The sequence below is a fragment of the Perna viridis genome, chromosome 13, assembly GCF_037379345.1.
Source record: "Perna viridis isolate PV_CMFRI_1.1 ecotype Kerala chromosome 13, ASM3737934v1, whole genome shotgun sequence".
Taxonomy (NCBI): Eukaryota; Metazoa; Mollusca; class Bivalvia; order Mytilida; family Mytilidae; genus Perna; species Perna viridis.
The window spans coordinates 8364016-8388870 of NC_142457.1; the positions used below are offsets into that span (position 1 = coordinate 8364016).

A 24855-nucleotide genomic window follows, 5' to 3' on the forward strand; every position below is an offset into this window, starting at 1 on the left:
TACTCGAATTTTAGAATCGGACCAGGTGAATTCCGTGTATAATCTTTTGTTGTCGTGTAACGAGACAAACTGAATAGTCTTGATTGAACTGAAATGTGAAGAATAGTGAGATGATGTTACTTTTGTATGTTTTTTTACTTGCACGTTGAAAGGTACCAAAATAGATAAGAGGCCCATCTTATTTTGTTTTAAGTTTTATGTTATATATACCATTTCCTTATATTAGAGCGTTAATTTAGGCTTTCGGCTGTCTGGTGATTTTAAAAATGGACCAAAGTGATCTCGTCTTTAAAATTAACATGTGGATAAATTTTCTCTTTTGCAGCTTTCAAAATGTCTGGAAATAAGTCTTGTGAACCTTGTATTTTCCACGGTTCTTCGAAAGATGCACAATATTGGTGTTCAAACTGCGAAGAACTGTTGTGCAAAGACTGTAAGAAACACCACCAATCAGCTAAGGCTACAAGAGGACACCATGTTGTTACAATAGAGGAGTTCGAGTTGATGGAATCGCATCCGTTCAAAGTCCCCTCACTATGCACGACTCATAATAAAAAGTATGATGCATACTGCATTTCACACGAACAACCATGTTGTATAATTTGCGTGACTGCAATGCATAGCAACTGTAGTGGTGTCGTAGCATTCGAGGATGCGCTCAAAGGGTTCCAACCAGAAGTTGCGTATGCCGACTTACAAGAGAGGCTTGATAATCTATCATTGAACACAGGCAACTTTCTCCGGAATAGAGAAAAAGTGTTGGCAGAATTGAATCGTCAAAAGGAGGCAATTGAAGATACAATAACTGAAAAGAGAACTGCGCTCAACGAGTATTTCAACAAAATTGAAGACCAACTTAAACAAGAGTTAGCAACAAAGTACGAAAAGTGTGCATTGGAAATTCATAAGTACGAAAAGCAAATCAAACTGAATCAGCAAAAAATAGATGATATCAAGGCTGATTTTAAACAGGCTAAAACAAAGAAAACAGAACTTCAGCTTTTCCTAGCCACAAGGGCTATTCAGACGATGAGTACGGAACAGGAACGTTTAACTGAAGAAACACACGAAAGACTTGTCAAGTATGAACTCTCCCTTACAGTCGATGAAAATCTTACAAATCTACTAATGACATTTCCAAGCTTCGGAAAAATTAATGTGTTGGAAACTCCGTGTCATCTCTCGGTGACGGTAGGAGAAAAGAGAAATCCCCACGTCGATGTACCTTGGATATTTAAACCCGTTCAGTTGAAGCTTCGGAAATCGATTCCTGTGAAAAAGGGTGAAAATGGTCTTTATATAAACAGTGGTATCATAAATGAAGACGGACGAGTAATTTTGGCAGATAAATATAACAACCGCCTAATTATTTATAAAGACAACGGAAAGTTTGAACGCGAAGTATCTTTGTCATGCGCACCATGGGATGTTTCAGGGATTGGGAATAACAAAGTTGCTGTTTCTCTTCCGGACAGTAATATGATTGAAATAGTGGATACCAAGCAAGGAAATACAGTTGATAAGTTGAAGGTTTCTGGTCAATGCTCTGGAATAGCATTTTCAGATGAAAACTTTTATATCTCAGTAGCCGGGGAGGGAATCCAAGTTTTAGACCTTAAAGGTAAAAAATTAAAAGCACTTCCGGTTGAGGTTACAAGAGAAACTTTCATGACTGGTAACCTAAAGCGGTTATACTATACTCACTACACTACACATACTGTCCATTGTACGACCTTTGAACACGAGCAGGTTTACAAATTCAACCACGATGAACTTAACTTTCCACAAGCGCTAAGTGTCGACGAGGAAGGCCATGTCTTCGTCTCTGGCTTTATTTCCAATACACTGTTGTGCATTTCTCCAGACGGGCAACATCGCCAAGTTCTTCTCCGACAGTCAGACGGACTTAATTCGCCAACCGCTGTTTCCTTTGACCAAAAGCGGAAAGTGCTACTCGTTTGTACGAATTCTGCAAGCACTGTTAGACTGTACGATATAGTTCATTAGAAGGGTACAAATTAACAAACATTGGCGTTGATAGCAAATGATTTTTAAAGATGCTTTATTCCTACAATATCTAGCTTAATATCTAGCCTACTATATAACTTTCTACCGATTTTGCTATAATCGCCTCAAATTCATTTTTAGCTTATCAAATTTTTGAAATTGATGTTTCAATTGGAAACAGTTATGCTGTCGATGAGAATGCGATTCTGTAATTAACAATACATTTCTGGAAACCCGTCCTGTGCGCCACAATACTTGAAATTTGAATAAGTTTTAGAATTTTTTAAATTTTCATCAAACAATATTCTCAGACTTGAAAAATGTTTTCTGTGATTGCTTGTTGGAGGAAAATCTAAAGCTTAAATTATTCAAACACTTGACGTCAATGAAGCTTGTACTCTTTGTAATAGAAGTCAATCACCGGATACCGCTCCTTATATCAGAAGTTTGTTTTACGTCATAAATTCCTGTTTGTATGCGATAGCCGAGTAACCAGTGTGGAGATATGTATACATGTAGTAATGTCTGTGCAAATAAACGCTCATACTTAATATTTGCTTTATAGTTGAAACAAAACACACACACACACACACACACACACACATTTCCTGTGTGTATGATAGTTCGATATTTTGAAATGGGGATTCTAACACGAAAGCTATATCTAACAATTTGTGGCAAATATTTTATTGTATACAATAGGTAACATGTAGATAATTTTAAAAAAAAAATACATATACATGTACATGTAGGTTATGAAAATAAGCATCACTGTAAAAAGATACGGTTCTAAAAGTATTTGTCCAACGTTTATTGATTTATAACAAACAAACAAAATATTTATTCTTAATAACCTGAACAAACAAGCAAACTGTTCCCTTGCTGGAAAACAAACTTTCAACTTCTTACACATGTAGTATAGATGCTGAGCGTTGACGAAAAAGTTCATCGGTACATGTAATTAAAAAAAATGTTTCAAATATTCTGAAAATGTCCCGCCATTATTACTACCTACAAATCACCAGCTAACTAACACTGAGCTGTCTGTAATAACTTGTGCAAAAAAAATCAGAATGATTCTGACCAATTATAAATGATTTAAGTTCAGAAATACGTTGTAACACGGTTTCTGATTGGATAAACAATTTCGTCCATCACAGACCAAATTTTTTTTATGAATGTGACGTCATCGACTAAATTTGTTAATGATTTACTTCTTGAATTTTAATACTGAGATCAAATTATAAGGAATGAATGTTATATTTAGGTCTATTTGAAATTATGTAGTGTGCACCACGTGATTAAGGTTATTTCTTCAAAGAGCGAAAAAAATATGCTATAGTCATTCCTTAACAGTTTTACTCCAGAATAAAATATGGCAATAAAATAATATAATAATAAATTTATTCATTAAAGTGTCACGTATTGATAGCACAAATAATATGCTATACACTGTATACAGATAAAAGTAAACAATCAATATCCAGCCATTAGTTTGACTTGTGATACTATGAGATTATAAACATTTAATAAAGCTGATATCAATTAGTTTGTGAAAAGAAGTTTACAATCTTTAATCATACCTGGTTAAATTATGAAAGAATATATAACCTAGATCGTAAAACATAATCATTTTAACAGAGTATTGTACTTAATACTTTTTTAACAAAAATTCTGATAATTCCAGTAAAATATTAAAGTCATTAGTTATCAATGTTAAACAATTTTATACGAATATAAAATTTTGTAATATCTAAAGAAATATTTAAGAACCATTTTGTGTAAGGATCAGGCAATGAGTGGCACATCGTTTTCTAAATTTGGTCTGTTTTGCCTCAAATATATTTAAATACATCTGGAATACAACTTAAAAGCTATTTAAATTTATCCTGAAACATTAGTGACGTCGATACGTTTTGACTGCTAATATACAGAAAAAGTACAAGAAAATTTTGCCGCCATTGTTTTCAAAGTGCATTTCAACTAAATTTGAACTATCAATATCTTAAAAAGGCAAACTATACAAACACTTTGACAGTAATTTCTTGAGGTTATGACGTATAAATACTTGGATAATGCAATAAATCTCTGTGTATTTTCACCTGATGTGCCACGCCTGATACACATTTTGCCTGATTCTTAGACGGAGAAGTACTTAACATCTGTATGAAAAATCTATGTAAAAATAATTTTCTACGAATACCAAATCACTCAGGATATTATTCTGTTAAAAAAATCTTATTGTCAAGTGCGTATCAATTAAATTTCCGAAAACAACTCAAATATAAAACTGACATAACATTAAGAACGTGTTTTTGAATCATGCAACGGATCCACTGTCACATCATAAACAATACCCTCTAACATTACTGTCTCGTAGGCAAGTGTACATTTTAATTGTCTTTTCATACTTGAAATATTCATTTCAGCTTATGGTTCAGGTTCTTCACAATTTTTGCGTTGCCAATAAGTCCTGAATTCATCACCATTAAATTCTGAATACCCTACAGGGGCGGGTCCAGACATTTTAAAATGGAGGGTTGCCATCCGGGGTTCCTCAGAAAAAGGGGGTTGCTAATACATCGTTTCCCATTTTTTACACATAAAAATGCAAAAAAAAAAAAAAAACCCAAAAAACAAAGCATTTCGAAAATTCAGCAGATCATTAATAGTCCAAGTTGCATGTAATACAGTGTACGCAATTAATAATAAAACGTTTCTTCATAATAGAGTATTTATATATATCCAGGGTCTGTAATAATGGTCCAAGGAAGAATGTACTGGTCCAAATCCATGCGTTGGACTATTACAGTCTTAAAGGGTAAACTGACCAAAACCAGGTTATTCAGTATAACCTGGTCAAAAATTATGATAATTCCTAATTACTTAATTTCTAATGTGTGACAGACCAAGTATTAAGAAATGATTCGTTATCAAAATGTTATTTCGTTTGGGATTATTTAAATCGGATTATTTAAATCGCGGAATGCAGACCAATCGATCTTATAAGATTAACCTTTGTTTTTAGATAACCACCAACCAGAAAGCTTGTTACAAATCAAATTATATTATTATGAAATGAAACATTTCTTTATCCATTTATCAACCATATATTTAATAGCTATGGTGTCATATAAGTCAATATTTAAGAACAAAACCAACCACATAATAGCCTTAAACCGCTCTGGAATATTCCTCATTATAGCTCAGGGTCCAACCTGTTTGTAATTTGTCATTAGCTGATAACCTATATGTAATAGCATCGTTTATATTGCTGAACCGAAGTAAGGAGAAGTTTTATTTCACGCCAATGAATACACGCCCGTGTGCATTTTTGAAAACGGCGAGATGAACAATATTTTGACAATAAAAGCTTCTTGCATGGTCGCCAAGCTTGGGGGAAGGAAACACCGAAACATCAAACTGGAACAAAGATGGGTTTAATTTGATGCATGCAAAAATTAGAACAGTAAGAACAAAACTATAATAAAAAAAATCTGTCTGTATTCAAACGTTCCGTAAAGTAATATAGTATCGAATAAAACAAGAAAGTACCTTAAATTGCTTTGATTTGTTACATTTTATATTTTGAAATAAAAAAACAAAAATACTTATCATAATGACAATGCAAATTTTGGTTTGATGAACATGTGTATCAAGGGGTAAGCTGTTATCATCTTATCAGCAGCATTAGAGTCAAATATGCAGGCAAACCTTAACCCAAAAGTAATCACATACAAGAAGTATCCAAAACTATAGACATACAGGTAGGTAGACAACTCAATCACCAAGACCTAGGTTTCCCCATATACAGTACAAAAAAAAAGCCTCAGTGTTTTAGGGATTTTGGAATTATTACCACTGCAAATTTTGAATGATAATTTATGTATGTCTAACTATTGGGTTGGTGAATATCATCTGTTTACTTTGTTACACCATCAGAGGCATCGATCCAAGGGTTATTAAATACAGAAATACCGATCATATGGACAGTGCAATTCCGATATGCTGTACACGTGTTACAAGGAGTAGCCTCTCATCAGCAACATTTCATTCTTTTATTTTTACCTTAGTCTCAAAAGATACAAATTCAGCATCGAAACAGACCAACGTGCACAGAGTTTTTTGTCCGATTCGGAAATCGTCATTATGAATACAAGAAAAAAATATTTATCATCGATTTTTAGATTCGATATCTAAATTAAAGTAGTCTTACCCTTGCAGTTTGTATTACATGTATAAGCCATTAGCTAATGTTTGATTATTATATATCATATATCATCATATATTATAAGTACAATAAACTTAAAGTTTTTATCATAATTGATATGTTTTTTAACTTGTTACTTGAAAAGCCAGACAACCTACATATAGACGTGTGACATATAGGTTATGGTAACTGGTACACCAGGAACAATTTACTTTGTCTGGAAATGAGGTTGTTAGGCACATTTTTTTGTAATTCTGAATTACATAGGTTTTGAACATGTTTTCCAACCAACAGTTTCAGGAAAATGTCTAAACAATGAAAAGGTAACCTGTTTTCCAACTATACCCGACGTCACATACAGCACATTTTCGAACTGAAGCTCTACTTTTTAAACCGTCGGGACTTACCGCTAGAGTTGTCTCTCTTTTATTTAATTTGAAGATAGTTCACATGTACGTATGACGTGTTAGTACCAACGAGTCGCTTATTGGTTTAAATCGTGCGTAACAAATCCTTACGGGAAAATCCCATACTAATATTCGCCATGTTAGTTTCTACAGGACAAACGAAATTCGTAAGTTCCCGTCGAACTCCGGTGACAATCGTCTGCTTGATCAACTTCTCGGTATTGTACGTTGTTCGCGTAAAATAAATCCGAGATATCCGACCTTACGCCGAAATGCATTCTGGGTTCCTCGGTTTTTGGACAAACCATTTAAACGTAAACAACATCTCCTAGCAACCCGATCACTGTAAATATGGCCGACTTTTGACAATGTAAATATTGGGACCGAGAATTGAAATCTCACCGGAATTTAACGATTCAATGTTTAGGGAGAAGGCGTTTGGCTAAACGAATGAGCAAGTCATTTAAGACAATTTAAACGACGGTAGGTGTCAATAAACTCGTAGAAAATATTATTATTCAAATTTTAACAGTATCTTATTTATGTGACGCCGAGTATAGTAATTTCTGGAAATAGTTTTCACAAACTGGTAAGGCAGCGTCTGACTGAATTGATAATGTCATTCTATCCTAAGATGTAAGTATGCAATCAGACAACTTTGCAACAAATGCTTGAATGAAGTTGTCCATTGTATTAAAATCATTTGTAACAATTATAGAGATTTGTGATGATGCCTGGTACGACAAATCATGAAATATTTTTTTTGCAGTCTCACTGGAACGATATGAAGACAAATATTATTGTTATATTTTAAATATAAATATTCAAAAGTTTCAATGAGGTAATACTGTCAGGGCTTAAACCAATAATTTGGACACTAGTCAGTATTCAAACACTATTGTGAGATATTCCAATATTCACCATTGTATAACCTTTATAAAAAAAGTCATTACTTACAAAGATCATCAAAAAGGTCTTCAATAAGTGTAGTCAAACCTTTATATAGCCCTGAAAGGCCCCGACAAAAAAAGTAAAAACAAAACACAATAAGAGAACGATGACACTTATTCAAAATAACTAATAACTAAAAAGTTAAATAATGAAGACATATCAATGAACAACATCTCCTGACTTTGTAATATCTGCAGTGGGATAAAACTAGTTTTATAAGACCGTCATCATACCTCAACAAACACTATTTAAGAAATAATTCGTGGAAGGGGTCGATTTGTACACATTTTAACACAGGTACGGCATTTATATTCCATTTTTAACACAGAGCGACAGAGAGGTGTTAAATGAGAATATAAATGCCAAACCCATGTTAAAATGAGTACAAATTTACCCACGGAAGGAATTATTTCTCTTCTAATATGACAAATACGGTGATTTTGTGACAAATATTTCCCCACGGGTAGCCAAAATAACGGCTGTTCCGTTTAACATCCGTAAACGTTTTTAAATGAGTGTTTTGTCTCGAAGTGACAGCGAAAGAAAAGAGACATTGCGCAGGTGCTAAGGGTTGGGTTGTACCGACATATACTGTTTGACGATATGGAGACGTCCTATTAGAAATATACAAATAAAGAACGATTGCAGTTACTGAAAGCTAGCTTAGAATATATCTAAGAATGATACTACCATCAAAATTTGCAGAATTACAAATAATCGGTCACGACAATTCTAGTGGGCTGGATTTAGAGTTGTAACGTCAATTCTAGTACTTTATAGGTAAGGTTTGATGTTGTGCAATTCTAAATAAAAACTCAAAGTTTACATTGGGTTGCAATTACAGGGCAACATCTGTATTTGTTAAAAAAAGTTTTAAAGTATAGACTATGAATTGAAAAAACTGATGAAAAAACTTGCAAGTGCTATTATGCAAGTGCTACTATATTTTTGAACCACCCTTTTAACGCTGAAAACAACTTTGTAAATGTTTTAAGAAGTTTGTGAATCGGTTACCCTGGTGCAAAAGCTTTACTATGAGGAATCTGTGGTGTTCATTAAAATACGTCACTTTATTACAAATGCGAGCACAACGAACTAGTTGTGAAATTTAAATGTCGTAGAAGAGTGTGTCGGGTATGTCACCATCTAGGAATGGAAAATAACAATAGGAAAATCAAAATAGTAACTTTTTGTCATAAGTTTTTGTATGGAGGCAGCTATTTTCTAGTGTTATATCTAAATCAAGAAAAGGTGAACGAGTATTATTTATGTTAGACTTTAACAACCTATTTTGGGTAGATATATTGAAAATAGATTTCGGAGTTAGGATTGTTTACGGCCAAAATATCATCACGATATCTTAAAGTGTTTTCATATTCACACAGAAGATCATGTTTTGAAGGATGTTTAAAACGTATAGGCATGAACTGTGATTCATTACAGTAGAGGAACTAAGCGGCTATGAGAGGAGCGCAATTAGTCCCCACTCCAATACAAACAATATGTATAGAGCGAAACCAATACTTTTCGCTTTACTTCACTCCCTTTACAAAACAAGTATTCACACTCCATTTTCTGAACCATCCTCAATATTATTTGATTGGAAAGGTTTAGTTGACTTATCAATTCTGTGAGAAGAATAGAAATTAGATACAAATTACTCCTCAATTCTGATTATTTTCCTTGTTAGGTGTTGATATTTGTTCACAATGAATACTGTTTACTAGTCTTAAACCATCCTTCATATAAAAATGTATTAAAATTACAATGGTATAATTTTTATCAGCCTTTTTATTTCTAATATAGTCATTTAGTTGCGAAATAACTGCTTCGCCAGCCTTTTAGACTTGTTCGTATTATGAGATTTTGCTAGTAAATGAGACTTTATCCAGTTCCAATTTGGTTTCGAAAATGTAAGTTTCGATTGCATTATTTTCATAAGGTGGTGTATAACTAGAGTTGACGTAAAACGTAAGCAATTTGTTTATACACGCCATTATCTAATTCATATTTTATTTCATTTTACGACTAAACTAAAAACTAAAGTTGGATTTTGTTACGTGGGTAAGGTACACACTTGATACCTTTGAACAACGCTAAAGTTTTTGAATCGGTAATTGCGCAATCAAAAAAAAAAAAGATGATAATTCAGAAGTCTGCTTGAGCTTTTTTCTAAAAAGCCTAGGTTTATTTTAAAACCTTTTATGATTTTTTTAGGCATAAATTTTAGATAAGTGTTATAGTGGCATTTGAGGAAAACAACAGTACATGTATCATTTAACTCAATCGGGATCAAAAAGAGGCGAGGTTATTGGAATGATGTTTGTTATACTTGAATAACAGAGAGTAAACTTTATCATGAAAATAGCTTAATTGAATAATATATAAAAAAGAACAATTAAAGAAAATCAAATCTGACTATTCTTGTGGATTAAATCAATAACTATACTTCAACACTTCTTCAATACTTTATTTATTGTAATCACTCAGTGTAACAAAAGGTAATAAACAAATCACATGAATGTAAATGGCAGATAAAAATACATATTACAAAATATCAAACAGAGTTTGTTATTACAATAATTTTTCAACAAGTGATAGGTTTGTACCACAATTAGAAACACAAATAGCAAAGCAAGTGGAATTTTGACGACAGCAAATGACTGGGAAATTCTAGCTGTTGTTGAAATGAAGAGAACCTTCCTAAGAGAAGTGTTCACAAAAACCCTTCGACCAGATATTGTCCTTTGATCTAGAACAAGCAGAAAGGTAATTAATGTGGACTTGACAGTCCATTGGGAAACATGACTTGAAGAAGGATATGAGAGAAAGCTATCCACGACAAGTTGTGGAAGGCATAGCATTTCCCTGTAGAGATGGGCTGTTGAGGCTTTGTTTCCCAAATTTTATGGAAAGCCCTTGGGTCCCATTAAGAGACCGGGCCATAAAGAAAAAAAGTTTGGTTTGCAGAGTTGGGAAGCAAGCAAAAGAAGCTTATATTTGGATATGGAGAAAGAGAGAGGAGCTGTGGAAGAGTTAGCTGGTTCCTGGCTGGGCCTGATGCACAGTAAGTCATTATGAAGAACAAGTTTCAATGTCTGAAATAATATTTGTCATCATAAGTATGCATACAAGAGAAAAAGAAATATCAACAGATTAAGTAAATTTAACTTGATTTCCGCCATTTTCGAAGTCACCACAACTTATCGATACTAATAGGATAATTAATTGGAAAGAGTGAATAACCAAATATGATCTTGATTGGATAAGAACGCCTGGAGTTAACGAGTGTGAGGAACTTGTAATTTATATTGTAGTTATTCATGACAACTTGAATAATCTATTTATCATATATATTTTCACCATTGTTGGTTGTATTTTCAACGTACTTTTATTTTAATTCATAAACGACGGATTGATATTCGTGTCGTGACGTTATGGTGGTTGAAAGTTTGATAGTGTAATTACCAAATTTCGTTCACAGTAGGGAATTTTTTTTTACACAGGGAACGTATCTGTTGACAAATACGAGGTGTACAACTAATTAGTTACTGGAGTTCTCTCATGGTAGTAGGGAGATATTTGGGAAGATATTTAAAGCTGAACACGAAAACATGTAGTTCTTATTCACAGTGTTTAATGACAGAGCCCAGTGCACAAACAATCCAAGCGGGCTGTACTGTATGAGGTTTGGTCAAATGTAGTAGTTTTTGACAAGTAAATCGAGAAAAGCAAATTATTCAGCGAACATTCAAACACTTACCATCATTTATCAACATAAGATCACACTACTTAAAAAGTTAGATAGGTATTGTTGTTGTCTTAAATTTTAAAGTGTTAACTGGTCATTTTCACTAAGAAACTTGCATATACAGAAGACTTCCGTTACAGTATAAAGTAACTATAAAATGCATGTTAAATTTCAAAATGTGCTGTGGTCTGCTTCCTCATGGACTTTTGATGTTTCTGATATTTTATGAAGGACATATAAGTCATTTTTGTTTTCATGTGTAAAGAGTAATCAAGGGAACCAAGAACATAAAGTAAATAAACTCATACATACATATAACAAAAGCAAATAAGCAACTCGGACTCTACCAAAAACTGGGAACATGGATCAGGTGCACCGGTAGGTAAGCGTCCTCTGCTGTTCTAGAAACACCCACCGAGTTGCTCATAAAAAGTCAAGTCTGGAATAGACAAACGAGAAAAGGAAAACTATGACCCGTTGAATAAATCAGTTTTCATGGTGCAGATTGTTACTCCAAAACGAGTTCATGATGGCGACCATAACACTTCGGTAGTGATAACTTCAATCTTGTAGAAACATAACGCTGTTCCAGAAGCCTACTTGTTAGAATTTCAACGCGATACAAAAAGTATCTAAATGTTTGTTCTCATTCAAAATATCTACATTTTGTCAAAACATTCTTATGATTACCTCTATAACCTTAATTCCCTTGATTACTTTTAGGAGATGAAAAGGACAAAACACTAGACATGCATACCCATTATCCTTTTATCATTCTACTAAATGCCATATCGATTGGTCCAGTGATTTTCTTATTTCTCGTGATTATGTTAATAATCCAAAACATTTCAGTATTATATTTGCTTGACATTAAATGATCTTATAAAAACTATGTTAAGAAATATTCGATGTTATTCATATACTGTATCCGAAGTTATATTAAGATATATTATCACTTTTCCAAAATAGTTAATCTAGGGTATTTTTCGTTTGGAAAAATAGAAAATTATAGTTTGTGTTCTTCAGAAAACTTGAAATTTCGAAACTTTTGAAGAGTTTGATTAAAAAAGTACAACAACAAATTTACCGAACATTTATCTGATTCATAATCAAGTCAAGTCCAAAATAAATCTGGCAACATAGATATTTCACCACCGGAGCAGTTGGTATCGTAATGGTGCTTACTTGGTACAAGCATTTAAAACGACATTGTGGGTTAAATCTAGTAACAATTTACTATAAGAAGGGTTGTTGATTGACAATACATAATATCTCAATGTAAAGTTAAAGGATTTAGCATCTTTTAATTTTTTATTCTTTACGATTCTGAGGGAATTTAGTTTCTTGTGAATATAAGAAGACACATTCAACAGTTAAACTTGTACAAAATATAGGCGAAAACATCTACACCATAGAGACAAAAGCAAAAAAACAACACGAATAAATTGTAATACAACAACACTACACGAAACCGTACAAAATGAAGGTTGTGCAGTTTTTGATTAATTTTATGACTGCTACTTGTTGAGGGTAATTTCCGGTTTTAAAACGACGACTTCTTTCTACAGGTAAAAGACGCATTTTCGGTCATTGATTTGAGATAAACCAGTACCTCATCTGACATGTTACTACATTGTTACATGTAAGACTTTCAACAATGTCAACTAATTAAATATATGTTGCGGAACCCTATGCTTTTGTAGTGATCTTTCTGTATAACTATTTGGAATACATGCAGTGGTAAGTATCAAATAAAACTTTTTTTTAAATTGTCAGACTTAAACGTTTTCTTTAACAAATGCTGTTTTTATTTTATAAAAGGTCATTAAAAAGCGTTAAGGTCGAACATGATTGGAAATGCTCTATCTAGTCAGTACCGTTGCGGTGGTTTGCACTTTCCGGTTTTCACACAAATAACATGAAATAACCAATATAGCAACCATATACAACAATAATAATAATCAACCCGAAATTCACTAAAATTTGGAATATCGAATATTTGGAGTATGAAGTTTAGCATTGTAACAGAACACAGAATAGCAAGCTTTGACATATAGTATGAGTTTTGATATGGATATGCAGGTGATGAAGGAGTTTAGCCTTAAATTAAAAGAAGGTCATCGTGTTTGTCGAACAGTTTATCAATAAGTTTCCCTTTCCGTCGATCTCTATGAATAGGTCACGATATGAAACTGACTTCTTGGTGTTTGTAATATTATTAATGTAAAGTTACTTGTTGAAGAATGGAAAATATGTATAAAATCTACAAGTTTAATAAATAATGTCGTCTCTGTACATGTAGCAGGAGTAAAGCTTATGGCTTAACAATGTTTCTTCTTTATGATAATATCAGCCTTAAGGTCAGCCTCCTAAGAGTGAAGGAATGGTTCAGCAAAAAGCGGAACAAACATTGTTTCTATAAAAATACCGATGGTCTGTCGAGACCATGTTCAACGTGCTGGATAAAATATGTTGTCGATAAAAATAACATTGTACAGCATTTTGGAAAACTTTTTTCCGTAAATAGTTTTTTACAAATAAATTATATATATATATATATGTATATCCCTAGCAAGTACTACGTATTTGTATCAAGGTGTTCTATGTTTCGTAGAGCATTAACCATGCTTAATGCTTTTCAGTCGGGATTTCAGTTGAGAATTGATAATAAAAATATTAGTATATAAAATTGAAATATCGTGGCATCGATTTTACTATTATAACTTTTTCGTAGAGCTGTCTATGACACCTTTAGAACTGTCCTAGAGGCAGCACTTCTGACAGTTCCCCTGTTAGATTAAAACTGATCCTACCTGTAAGTAGGATGTTTCAGGTAAAATACCGTTGGAATATCTAAAAACCTAAGTCAATAATTAATATGAAATGAACGCAAAAATGTCCTTAATATTTCAATAGTTCTGTCTGCATACTTCTGTATTAATATTTCAGTCATATAGTACTATTTCGCTCAGATATCGGGACATTTGTTTAAATGTATTGTAGCATGAAGTTATGCATAATTTTTCTGTCAAAACTTTAAGATATTGTTAGTTATATCATTGTTGAGTTCTGAAATATATGTGATGGAAATTTATGATGGATTAAGAAGGACGACTTTTGTAATGTAAGAGCCTCTGTTTTTGGAAGTTCAAGATTAATATTATTTGGAAATTAGCCTTATTGTCGTGATTCAAATATACATTTACAGTCCACCGACTTTGATCACTTATGGTAGCATATGCGTGTTGTAGTTTAAGAATATTAGTCATATTTTGCTAATCTAGTTTAAAATTTATTTTCCGTTGACGAGATTATTGTATTTGCTTTGAACGAACCTGTCTTTTTATTGATATTAAGTACAAGTTTCCTTTGTTATAAAAAAACACGTAAAATCGACAAAAAATATACCAAAGCGTCAACATTGGGATGATTCAAATACGTCAAATTCCTAAGATGTGACCTAAATCTGAACACACGAAAAACACCACACTGTCAAGCGAGAGAATTGAACGCAATGGATAATAGAAGTCACGTACTACACTTTCATTGTAAATGGAGGACGTTAAAGACCTTGATTGATTAATTAAAACCTTTACGGTTCATATTTGCTCCCTTTTCAATAACTACAACAAAGCGAGGATGTCTGTCAAAATCATCACCATTTACAAGGAATATGAAGTACTGTGAAAGTCATTTAATTTGTGGATACCAATTTTCCTGGATTAGTGAAGAAACACAAGTTCGTGGATTCTTGAATTCGTGGTTTTATGGTTTTCAGTAAACACTTCAACGAAAATATTTTTTTCGTTGTCTACCCACAAAAACCACGAAAATTGGTACCACACGAACAAAAGTGCTTTCACAGTAATGTTTCATTGATTTCGATAAAATTAATCCAAAATTGCAAAAGGCAACGTTTTACATGTTACATTTTATCATGAAATTTATATATTTATTAAGATTTCTACTATTTTCTTCAAATTTGATCAGAGTATGAAAATGACTGCATTTTACCCACATGAATCGTGAAGGAGTCGGTTGAAAATTTTTTCAATCATGAACTCTTTTCTTGATTTAGTAAACAACTACAAAAGTTATATTAGCTTCTGTATAAATGGGTAAAAATATTTTATTGTCAGTATAGCAGTGGTAATTGTATTGAGCAAAACTTAAAATTTGTAGGTTTTGAGAAGAAAAAAAAAATGTTCATAATGAGCCCAATGCAAATAGATGCATGTAAGACAAGTACAAGTAGTTAGGTGTTCTGTTTCGTTATAGTCTCCCTTAAAATGTTTTCTATTCTTTCTTAATTTAAACAGCACGTTTATTACAGTTCTTCATTTTTTTTAATTTTTACACAAATTTAAGTTGCAATATTTAGTTTATTCCTGCTATTTATCATCCACAATAGTAAAAAATGGTTTGAATGTAGTTTCGTTATCAATGTCACCGAAGTCTATCGAACTGATGCTATAATATAATTGTCCGGTTTAAGTTTTTTTTATCATTTATTTCACAAAATTTGTTTTTGTACACAAGAACTTGATGGTTGTTATAGTGCAGAACTAGAAAAAGTTCCTATGATAGTATTAGAATGACTACAAAGTCGATAACAGAAGATGATTTCATGGAAGTGTATTTAGTTTGAAAGTGATAATGTACAATTGCATACTTGATTAATAAATGATGTATAATTATTAAAGGTTATAAAAGGTTTTAGTGAAAATGCCGTGCGTGGTTGATTTTCTTTGGTTTTTGATCATGAATTCTGCAACTACTCCTGAGGAAGCACAAATTCACGATGCATAACCATAAAGGATTCTTTCGAAGAAAAAGAACTCCTTCGGATCCCGGAAGGGACATTTACGGATTATTTTGGGAAGATGGAACTGATGACAGTACAATTCATCAATAAATTATGGAACAAGAGAGATATTTGAATTAAAGCACTTGTTTCATGGAACATTTTAGTGTTTTAACCATTAAATGCATATTTTTTTTCTAAAGGTAATATAATTAGGTATGCACAAAGCAAGATCCATGGACCCTTTCAGAGTTCATATCGATTTTATTCTACACATGTTCGTGTTTAAATACTTTCTTGTGTCATACTCCTTTCTTATAACGTAATTCCTTGATGTTCTTACCAATTTCCATGAACAAAATCTAGTGATTCTTAAAGACAAATCTCAATAATTAAAAAATACTGGCAACGAATTCTTTATGATGAAGTCATTTTGGCGCCGGATTTATTTGGATCAATTTGACAGCGATTGACAAAAACGACCCGAAATCATGGACCGACTAGTAATAAACTATTTGATCCCAATATTTGACCAAAAATCTACTGAAATAATTCAAAAAAAAAAAACTACTTGCTATCCAGATTTACCCAAAATTCTTTCATTACGGTGTATTTCAGAAAAAAATCAAAGGTTCTTGTTTTTTTACGGTGCATTATTTTTTGGATACATTAAGTTCTTGTTTCAGTTCGGTGTAAATTCGTAGAAACCATTCGACGCGCCGAACGCGTAGTTTTGATGTGCCGTTCTTTTCTTTTTTTTTACATATTTAAGCATATATCTGCCATTGGCAAGAACGATCTGGGTTTATGAACCTAGTTATATTGAATCTGTGTCATGATGTTTTGATACAAAGATAATCATTATTGTACATTAGGTTAATTAAACATGATAATAATATTCCCACTTGTAGTAAAGACGTATAGACGATTTTTTTTCTTTTAAATATCCCGCAAAAAATTACGTGGCAATGTACTAATGCGCCTCTTGCGTATTATGGAAGTTTGTTGTCTGTTGATAAAATACAGAACTCTCCGATATTCTACATAATTGAACTACAAAACACTAGTTCCAAGACTTTTTCAGTTTCTATTTTTTTCTGAACTGTCTGCCAAATCATTCATAATTTGAGCCACCAACGTAATCGAGATACCACGAGTCCAAACGATTGATTTCTTTTTTGACGAATCAACTGCATTTCATTTTTTTCTGTTACTTAAATTGTAGTTTTGACGTTCCTGAATAAATCTATTTTGACTTCCAATTAGGTTTGTTGTGTAACTCAGGTGAGATAAATTCGTTTTGGGTATATGTATATTGGTATTTTAAACATTTTTGCTTTTTTTCGATTTAAGACATTTCGAATGGAGCCCTGATCTACAGCAGCTTTGACCAACTTCAAGATGTCGATATGTGAATAGTTGACGATACAGAATTCTAACGACATGATATAACTTGACACTAGAGCAAAATCGTCAATTCGACTTTTTTTCGAGTTTCATATCGGCATTTATATCATGAAATTGTTTTCGAAAAAAAAAATAAATAAAAAATAAATAAATAAAAAATAAAAAAAAATAAAAATAAAATAAAAGGTTTGTCTTTGTATTTTTTCTTATTTCGCTAGAATTTCAAACAAACTTGCTAGTATTTCATTTATACATTTGTGGTCCTAAAAAGTAACTGGTAACTGTAATATTGAACAAAATAAAATGCAGGCCGTATATATCTATTTTGATGAATAGTTCTATTTAAAATTATGGCACAACAAAAAGGATTTGTATAGTAACGGGGTATGTGCAGACAGAAGATGTTTAAAATGCACCATACATTACTTTGGCAAAATGTTTTTCTAATTTTTCGTAACATTGTAGATGTAGATCATGTAGATGGTTACATTTAAGTAAAAGTGTCTGTGCAGGGTTGCGATTAAAGAGCATTTCAAGGTCACAAAACCCCTTAAAAATCTCAATTTTCTAACGTTCTCTTGAAAAGTTACCAAACCGAGAAGAACAATATTGTCAGATCGACGGGTTTTTACTTGAAATAGGAACAAATTGTGCCCCTTTACTTGCTGATCTATTCCTTTACTCTTATGAGGCTGACTTTATTGCTGATCTGACCCGAAAGAAAAACATCATTTAGCTAGATCCTTTAATCTCAGTTTCTGCTTATATAGATGACGTAGAGTTTGGTCAATAGTTAAACAATTCTTGTTTCGGGGATTTGATACATCGCAACTACCCCAAAGAACTTGCAGCACGTAAACTGATTTTTTTTTCAATGTGTCATACCTTTTCTTTCCTCTTTCATCCACCTCGGACCAAACCTTTAAATTAACTCGGTGGGTGTTTCTAGAAAAGCAGGGGACGCTCTACGAGGAATCTCTACCAAAAACTACATATGTATATCTAGTTGTACCGTCTTTTTGAGTATCAACGATATGTAATGTTTTTGAGTTTTTTAACTTGGTATGGGGAATAAAAGTATAGATAATTAAAAATCATAGCTAATGTAATTGTATTCTGATAATAATTTTGAATTAAGGGTTTCCAAAAGAATTTTCGAACTTTTCAGAATCCATATTAATATCACTAGAGGAGTAACAAGTGTCGTATGAGGACTGGAGACCTCTATTGACGGTTTTGAGTATAGAAGTTAAAAGTTTCGAAAAATATACTATGTAGCGTTGTTTGTATGGATTATTGTGGAGTTTAGGAATCAAGTACAGAGACGGTTAATCGCAATCATCGTCGTTGGTAGAGAGACAAAAATAAGATAGCACAGATATATGGTTATCCACTACCTCTTCCTTGGAGAGTGTAGTGGCAGTGTAAGTCTTATCACTGCTATTATTTGCTACGTCTACCGCTGATAATAAGCTTTGGATGTAATACATTTTGCAGACAAAAAAAAGTGTTGTTTTGGGCTTCGTCTGCTGGTACGACAACAGATTTTTTATGTATAGTAGACGATATTTTTGCTACATAGGAGCCTTCAGAGAAATGAAATTCGTTTTCGATGATGTTTTCGATTATGAGACAGTGCACGCAAACTCGAAACAAAGAAAATACAACCGTCTTATTTGCAATTGTAAAGGAAAAGTTTATTTTATTTTTAACCTAGATTTGAGAACACTCAAAGCCAGAAACAATTTCTCGCAACAGAAGGTTTTTTGACTGGGTACAGGGAATGATGATAGCAAATTGTAAAAACTCTACAAATTAATGCTAAGAAGAGAAATGGAAACAGGTTTGCAGAAAATAACCATTTTCATTAACTTTAAGAGTATTTTTCATGTTTTGAAAACATAATCTACAGCAAACCTTTAGTTAGACGCCATATAAAGGTTTCATGTTAACTAAGCATATGAGCATATTGTATCAAGCATGTGTCACGAAATATTGACTCTTAATTTACAAATGTATTACGTTATTTGTATTAATTTATATCGTTTTACTGTAAACCTTTCAACTCAATACATCTTTAGCATTTGTGTAATACAAATAAGTAATCGTTTTAGTAATGATATTTTTGCAATTTGGTGTAAAGTCCAAATTACAACAAATTTTTATCATTTTGCCTGCTAGATTTAGAGGTAAAAGCTACTGATACATGCATTGATAGGGATAAGGTACCGAAATAAGACACCATTTTAAGCTTATTATAGCATAAGCCGATATTGGATTATGCATGTTGTGTGAAATGACGTAATTCATCACCGAACGTTTTTGTTTTGCCTTGCTTATTATAGACGCACTCGATATTTGAAAGGATCTTTTTTTTTAATTAAATTTTAAATATACATGTATGATACACAACTGTTACAAGTTATTGCGTTCCGAATATATTTAATGCATCATGTTATATGTTGATTTATAAACAATATTTGGACTGTTTTTCATTTTGTCCCTTTTTCATGTTTGGTAGTCACTAACCAATAAAATTAAGTTTCTTTCATCAATAACTGTGAATATAAAACTATCTACAATTAATATTTTTTCATATAAAACCTGATACATCCAGTTGAGTCCTGGTCTCTGATTGTTTCTTGCAGTTCCTGTATGTTATATGTTGTATTTTGTAATATTTTGGTTTTTTTTCGGTTTTTCTATGTTTTGTCCTTGACACTCATACTATATCAAATGGTCCATTGGAAACGATATATTTGACAAAATACGTAATGTTTCAGATTTAGACAGCGTTAGATGAAATTTGGTCTAATCACATTACGAGCTTAATTGTTCAAATTAGCACCATTAAAAAAGATTAATACACTACTGACCTAAACATCACTAAGTGTGTTTCGATTGACAAAACAACAGTACATGTATATTGACATCAATTGTGTACCTTTAATTGCTTATCTTTTCTACACTTTATCTATCTTCAGTTATTTTGGGGGTGCGAAATACAATTCCTGGAATTTAGGATTGTAAAAAGACACAGTGGATTTTTACACATTTTGTTCTCTGGTTTAGACAATCTTGTTAATTTAGGACATTAGAAGATAAACACCTCCAAGAAATGTCTTAATGACATCATTTTGTTTATCGCAAACAATATTTTCTAAGAAATAAAAGAAATTACAAAACATATCTTAGCAAAAAGCAAGTATTCTGATGAGTCAAATATGGGTTTCTAATGACAGTATAAACACATTGGAAATTATCAATGTGTTAGTTCATGCAACACAATTCAATGAACTAATAAAAAAAGTAGAACTGGAATGCCTCTTCAAATCACAGAAACGAATCATCATACAGCACACAAACATATTTTAAACTAAACTTACAGTGATTGGTTTTGTACAAAGACAGATAGTGTGATTCTATGCCAATTAAGAGTCCACTTTTATAGATTTGCTTTATTCATAGTAAGTTCTAAAAGTCCATTGTTTGAATTAGTGTTGTCTCATCTACACGAAGGACGAAGCTCATTAACAATTATTATGTTATAAACAGTAAAATTACACATGTATGGATTTTTTTCACTGTCATTCGATTATTTAAATATACCTTACTGTAATCAAATTGTCTTAAACAAAAATGTTTATTGTACGTGTCCACAGTTCATTATGCAAATCCTTTTCACATGGTAAGAAATGAATTATGTAATAAGAGATGAAATTGATATATTTTTGTTTTTTGTTTACTTTTTAAAGTATTTTTTCTCTCGACAATCTGGTATAAATAGGCCAACATTTCTTCCACGTTATCCACTTTGACAGAAAAGGTAGGCATATTATTGCTACTTATACTTAAACATGTAATGTGATGAACTTCTATGATAAATAAACAGGTCTGTTTAAGCAATACTCACCGTGATATTTTCGCAATGTTTTATTTATTGATATTAATGAATATATTATTTGGGATTCATATGATATTGAGATAAATCTAAGTTGCGGCATGGCAAATTCCAGTTTTCTAATACAAACGTCTCGGCAAACAACATAATAAATGATTAGTTGCTATCAAAAACTCAGATGTTTTGTTAGGGGGTTCTGCCATAGAATTTGCCCGAATTGATTTGATTCTCTGTAGTCTTAAAATATATCTCTTTGGTGTATTTTCCAAGCCTGTCAACACGCCATGTATTAGTTTCGTGAACTCTTTTTATCCAAACAATAATTATAAATATTAGGTTATTGTTGAATTTGTGAAATCTGCCATCAAACAGTTACAATTGTATGTCATAAAATTATCATTTATTATGCAAGAAAGACTTTTACTTTGAACTAGAATAAAATAGAAAAAAAAATTTGATCGTAAACTCATTCGGCAAAATATCAACTGAAATTTGTTATCGATAAGATGATTGTTCTGGGAAACAATGAAGGATTGTGAAGCATGTCGTAGTCCTTGTTTTATCCAATAGAGAAACTATACAATTTCCATTGAATGAAGCATACAATTTACGGTTCCTCTGCTCTCTGTCCCAATTTGTTTAGTATACAATCCAATTTAACTTTAAGGCGTAAGACAGGAAATAAATTAAATAAATCGAATGGTATTTTTTTTTCTAAGAAAAACATTTAACCACAGACTGCTGGACCGACAATCACAAAAATTAGCAATAATTAAATTCTTGAAATAATGTTACAAGCACAATTTTAATAAAAATTATAGGGAAACAGAATTGTAATAGGCCTGTTTTCAGATGCCATACTACTATATGTCGTATGCTAAATTAATTTTCTGATTTAAATATTATTTCTAATTTCGTTTGATTTATTTTTTTTCATTAATATAGATATACACGTATTTTTTCATGAAATTAAAACACACTGAGACTGAAAAAAAATTGAGTTTGTTCATGGTAAAATCAAAATTGGGTTTCTGGTACCATTTGGACACTCAAAAATATAATGCAATAGAAGATATCTGATTTGGACCAACGACATTGTATTGTTTCTCTATCATGAACCTGTTTCTAGTGGCAAATTATATCCTGGTTGTTTGTTTTATTTTGAAAACTATTGCTCGAATTATCACATTGACAACTGTTTATGAATTCCATAGAAGACCCCTTCTTGAACTATGTAGAAAAATCCTTGTGCTATTTCAAGTAAACTATGTCTTTGCATATGTGTCCTAGTATAAATCAGAAAACTTTAAATGATATATTCAGAGGAGTTATACACACATTCGCATTCTGTGTTTTGATAATGATATGTTGTATTCTTTAGATTTAACATTAGGTTGAGCCCACATTTAAATTATACTTTCCTGAAAATGCAAGCAATTAAGTCGTTCATACAATCATGGTCGCATTTTTCATATTATGGCCTTTCAAACATCAGCCATGTCATCATTTAAATGTTGTTGTTTTGTTGTTTTAGAAAGAGTAATTTCTTATTCTAAAAGCACCTGTTATGAAGGATATTTCTAGTCATTCTGCCCAAAAGAATTGATGTAACATATTGCTTAATTCATATGTTTTGCTTTTTTTCTGTAGGAAAAGTTTCTATCCGAAGCAAAATGAAGTGCGCACTATTTTCTGTTTGTGCTCTGGTGTTAGCCATTTCTTGTATGTATACGTAAACTGCTGTTGTTGAAAGTAGGACAAAATGAAACTCGTTAATGGTAATCCAAAGCTATTCCAGTGTAATATGGGTTCCATGTGTTTATATCTATCCTATCATGTTACAATATAAAAAAAAATAACAAATACACACTTAATAACTAACGATTAATCATTTTGGCATTGTGCTACAATCCATGCATAATTAACAATTTTATTTTATTTTGCAAAGAACATGGCATTTACGGAAAATTCAATTTAAAAAAAAAACATTTCAGGCATAAACCTCGTAGAAGCGCAAGATTGCTATACGAGTTGGGGTTGTGAAATGGGCAATCCGTGTCCAGGAGTTTGCTATTCAAACGGCTGCTCACAATTTAGGAGTATATGCAGAAATAATAGAAGATGCTGTTGTTATGGCTGCAGTGGTCGATAGAGCCGAAATAAAGATGTCGATTGACAATAAAGTATAAAAATGTTTTGTTTATTTTGTTTTGTTTTTTTTCTAACATATCTAATATATCTAATCCCTTATTCAATTGGGATATAATGGTTTAACTATAATATTGCCATGTTCGATTGACACAAACAAAAATATCTTTTACCTGACGTATCAACCACGAAAATATTTAAGGTGTACAATCAGTGTTAATCATCGCCTACAATATCTAGATGTTTGTGTCTGAAGATACGATGAACGTTCGTGTATTCCAAAGATCAGTTATTATGGTAGAAAATTAGGAAATGTGGTATGATTGCCAACGACAAAACATATTGTTCTGCAAATTCGACAGTCCCAACATCGTTGTTAATTTTTTAGACCCTACTATGCTTACATTGTCTGCCCTGTATCAATTTGATCCGAAGGAGCAATGTAGAGAATAGAGTCGTCACATTCTGAGACGATTATATATACTATAAACCAAGAAATGTTCGCGTGATAAATACTTTCTCGGGTTTCGCGAGCTAGTGAACATCGCGAAAATTTATATCCTCGAACAAGTTGGAAAAATTGAATTGATCAGGTTTGTTTGTCTTGTATACAGTTTTACCATCGAATTTTAAACTTCCGGTTGATCAAACACAATTATCTTTTCTTTGATTTTAATTTTCGTCTTAATACCTAAAAAAAAAAGAAAAGAAAGAAAAAAACGTAAAATAGGTATATAAAATATTTATTTTTAATTCATATTAAAAGAATGTTTTGTACTCTATTTGCTACACTGCTCCATCGGATCAAATTGATACAGGGAAGATATTGTAAACTTATAGAAGGGTCTGAATTCCCACCAATGTTAGAACTGTCAAATTTGCGATGCAAATTTTTGGTCGTTCCCTCTGCGGAATTCGAACTCGTACCGCTGTGACATCTATTGCAACACCGCCTGAACAAAGTCCAGCGCCCCAGACAACTCGACCAGCTTGGCTATACAAAAATGTAGCTTTCGCTGGGCGGGTCATTCCTCCTCGTAGAATTATTTTAGGGCTGTAATTTAGTACACGATGTATGGTAGTACGGGACAGTTATTCTAGGTGATATTAAGTAGGATAGAGGATCAAATTAATGACACATGTCACACCAAAACAACATTATACAACGTCGCAGAATGTGACGACTCTATTCGCTACATTGCTCAATCGAATCAAATTGATGCAGGGAAGATAAAGTAAGCATAGTAGTAACAATTATACAGTATAATT

General features: G+C 32.2%; 1 protein-coding gene and 1 long non-coding RNA gene across 2 annotated transcripts; both read left to right on the forward strand.

Moving 5' to 3' along the window:
- The first annotated feature begins 303 nt into the window (after positions 1-303).
- LOC148599453 (uncharacterized) lies at positions 304-2558 on the forward strand. The gene has a single exon (XM_088558522.1). The coding sequence runs from the start codon at positions 334-336 to the stop codon at positions 2005-2007; it is 1674 nt and encodes a 557-aa protein (XP_088414648.1). The 5' UTR covers positions 304-333; the 3' UTR covers positions 2008-2558.
- An 18738-nt stretch (positions 2559-21296) lies between these two features.
- LOC148599454 (uncharacterized) lies at positions 21297-23637 on the forward strand. The gene is made up of 3 exons (XR_015918078.1): positions 21297-21363; positions 23089-23160; positions 23433-23637. It is a non-coding gene; the product is annotated as an uncharacterized LOC148599454 (long non-coding RNA).
- Positions 23638-24855: the final 1218 nt, after the last annotated feature.

Excerpts from the sequence above, each read along its gene's own strand:
- LOC148599453 (XM_088558522.1), top strand. The coding sequence starts at position 334 with ATGTCTGGAAATAAGTCTTGTGAACCTTGTATTTTCCACGGTTCTTCG.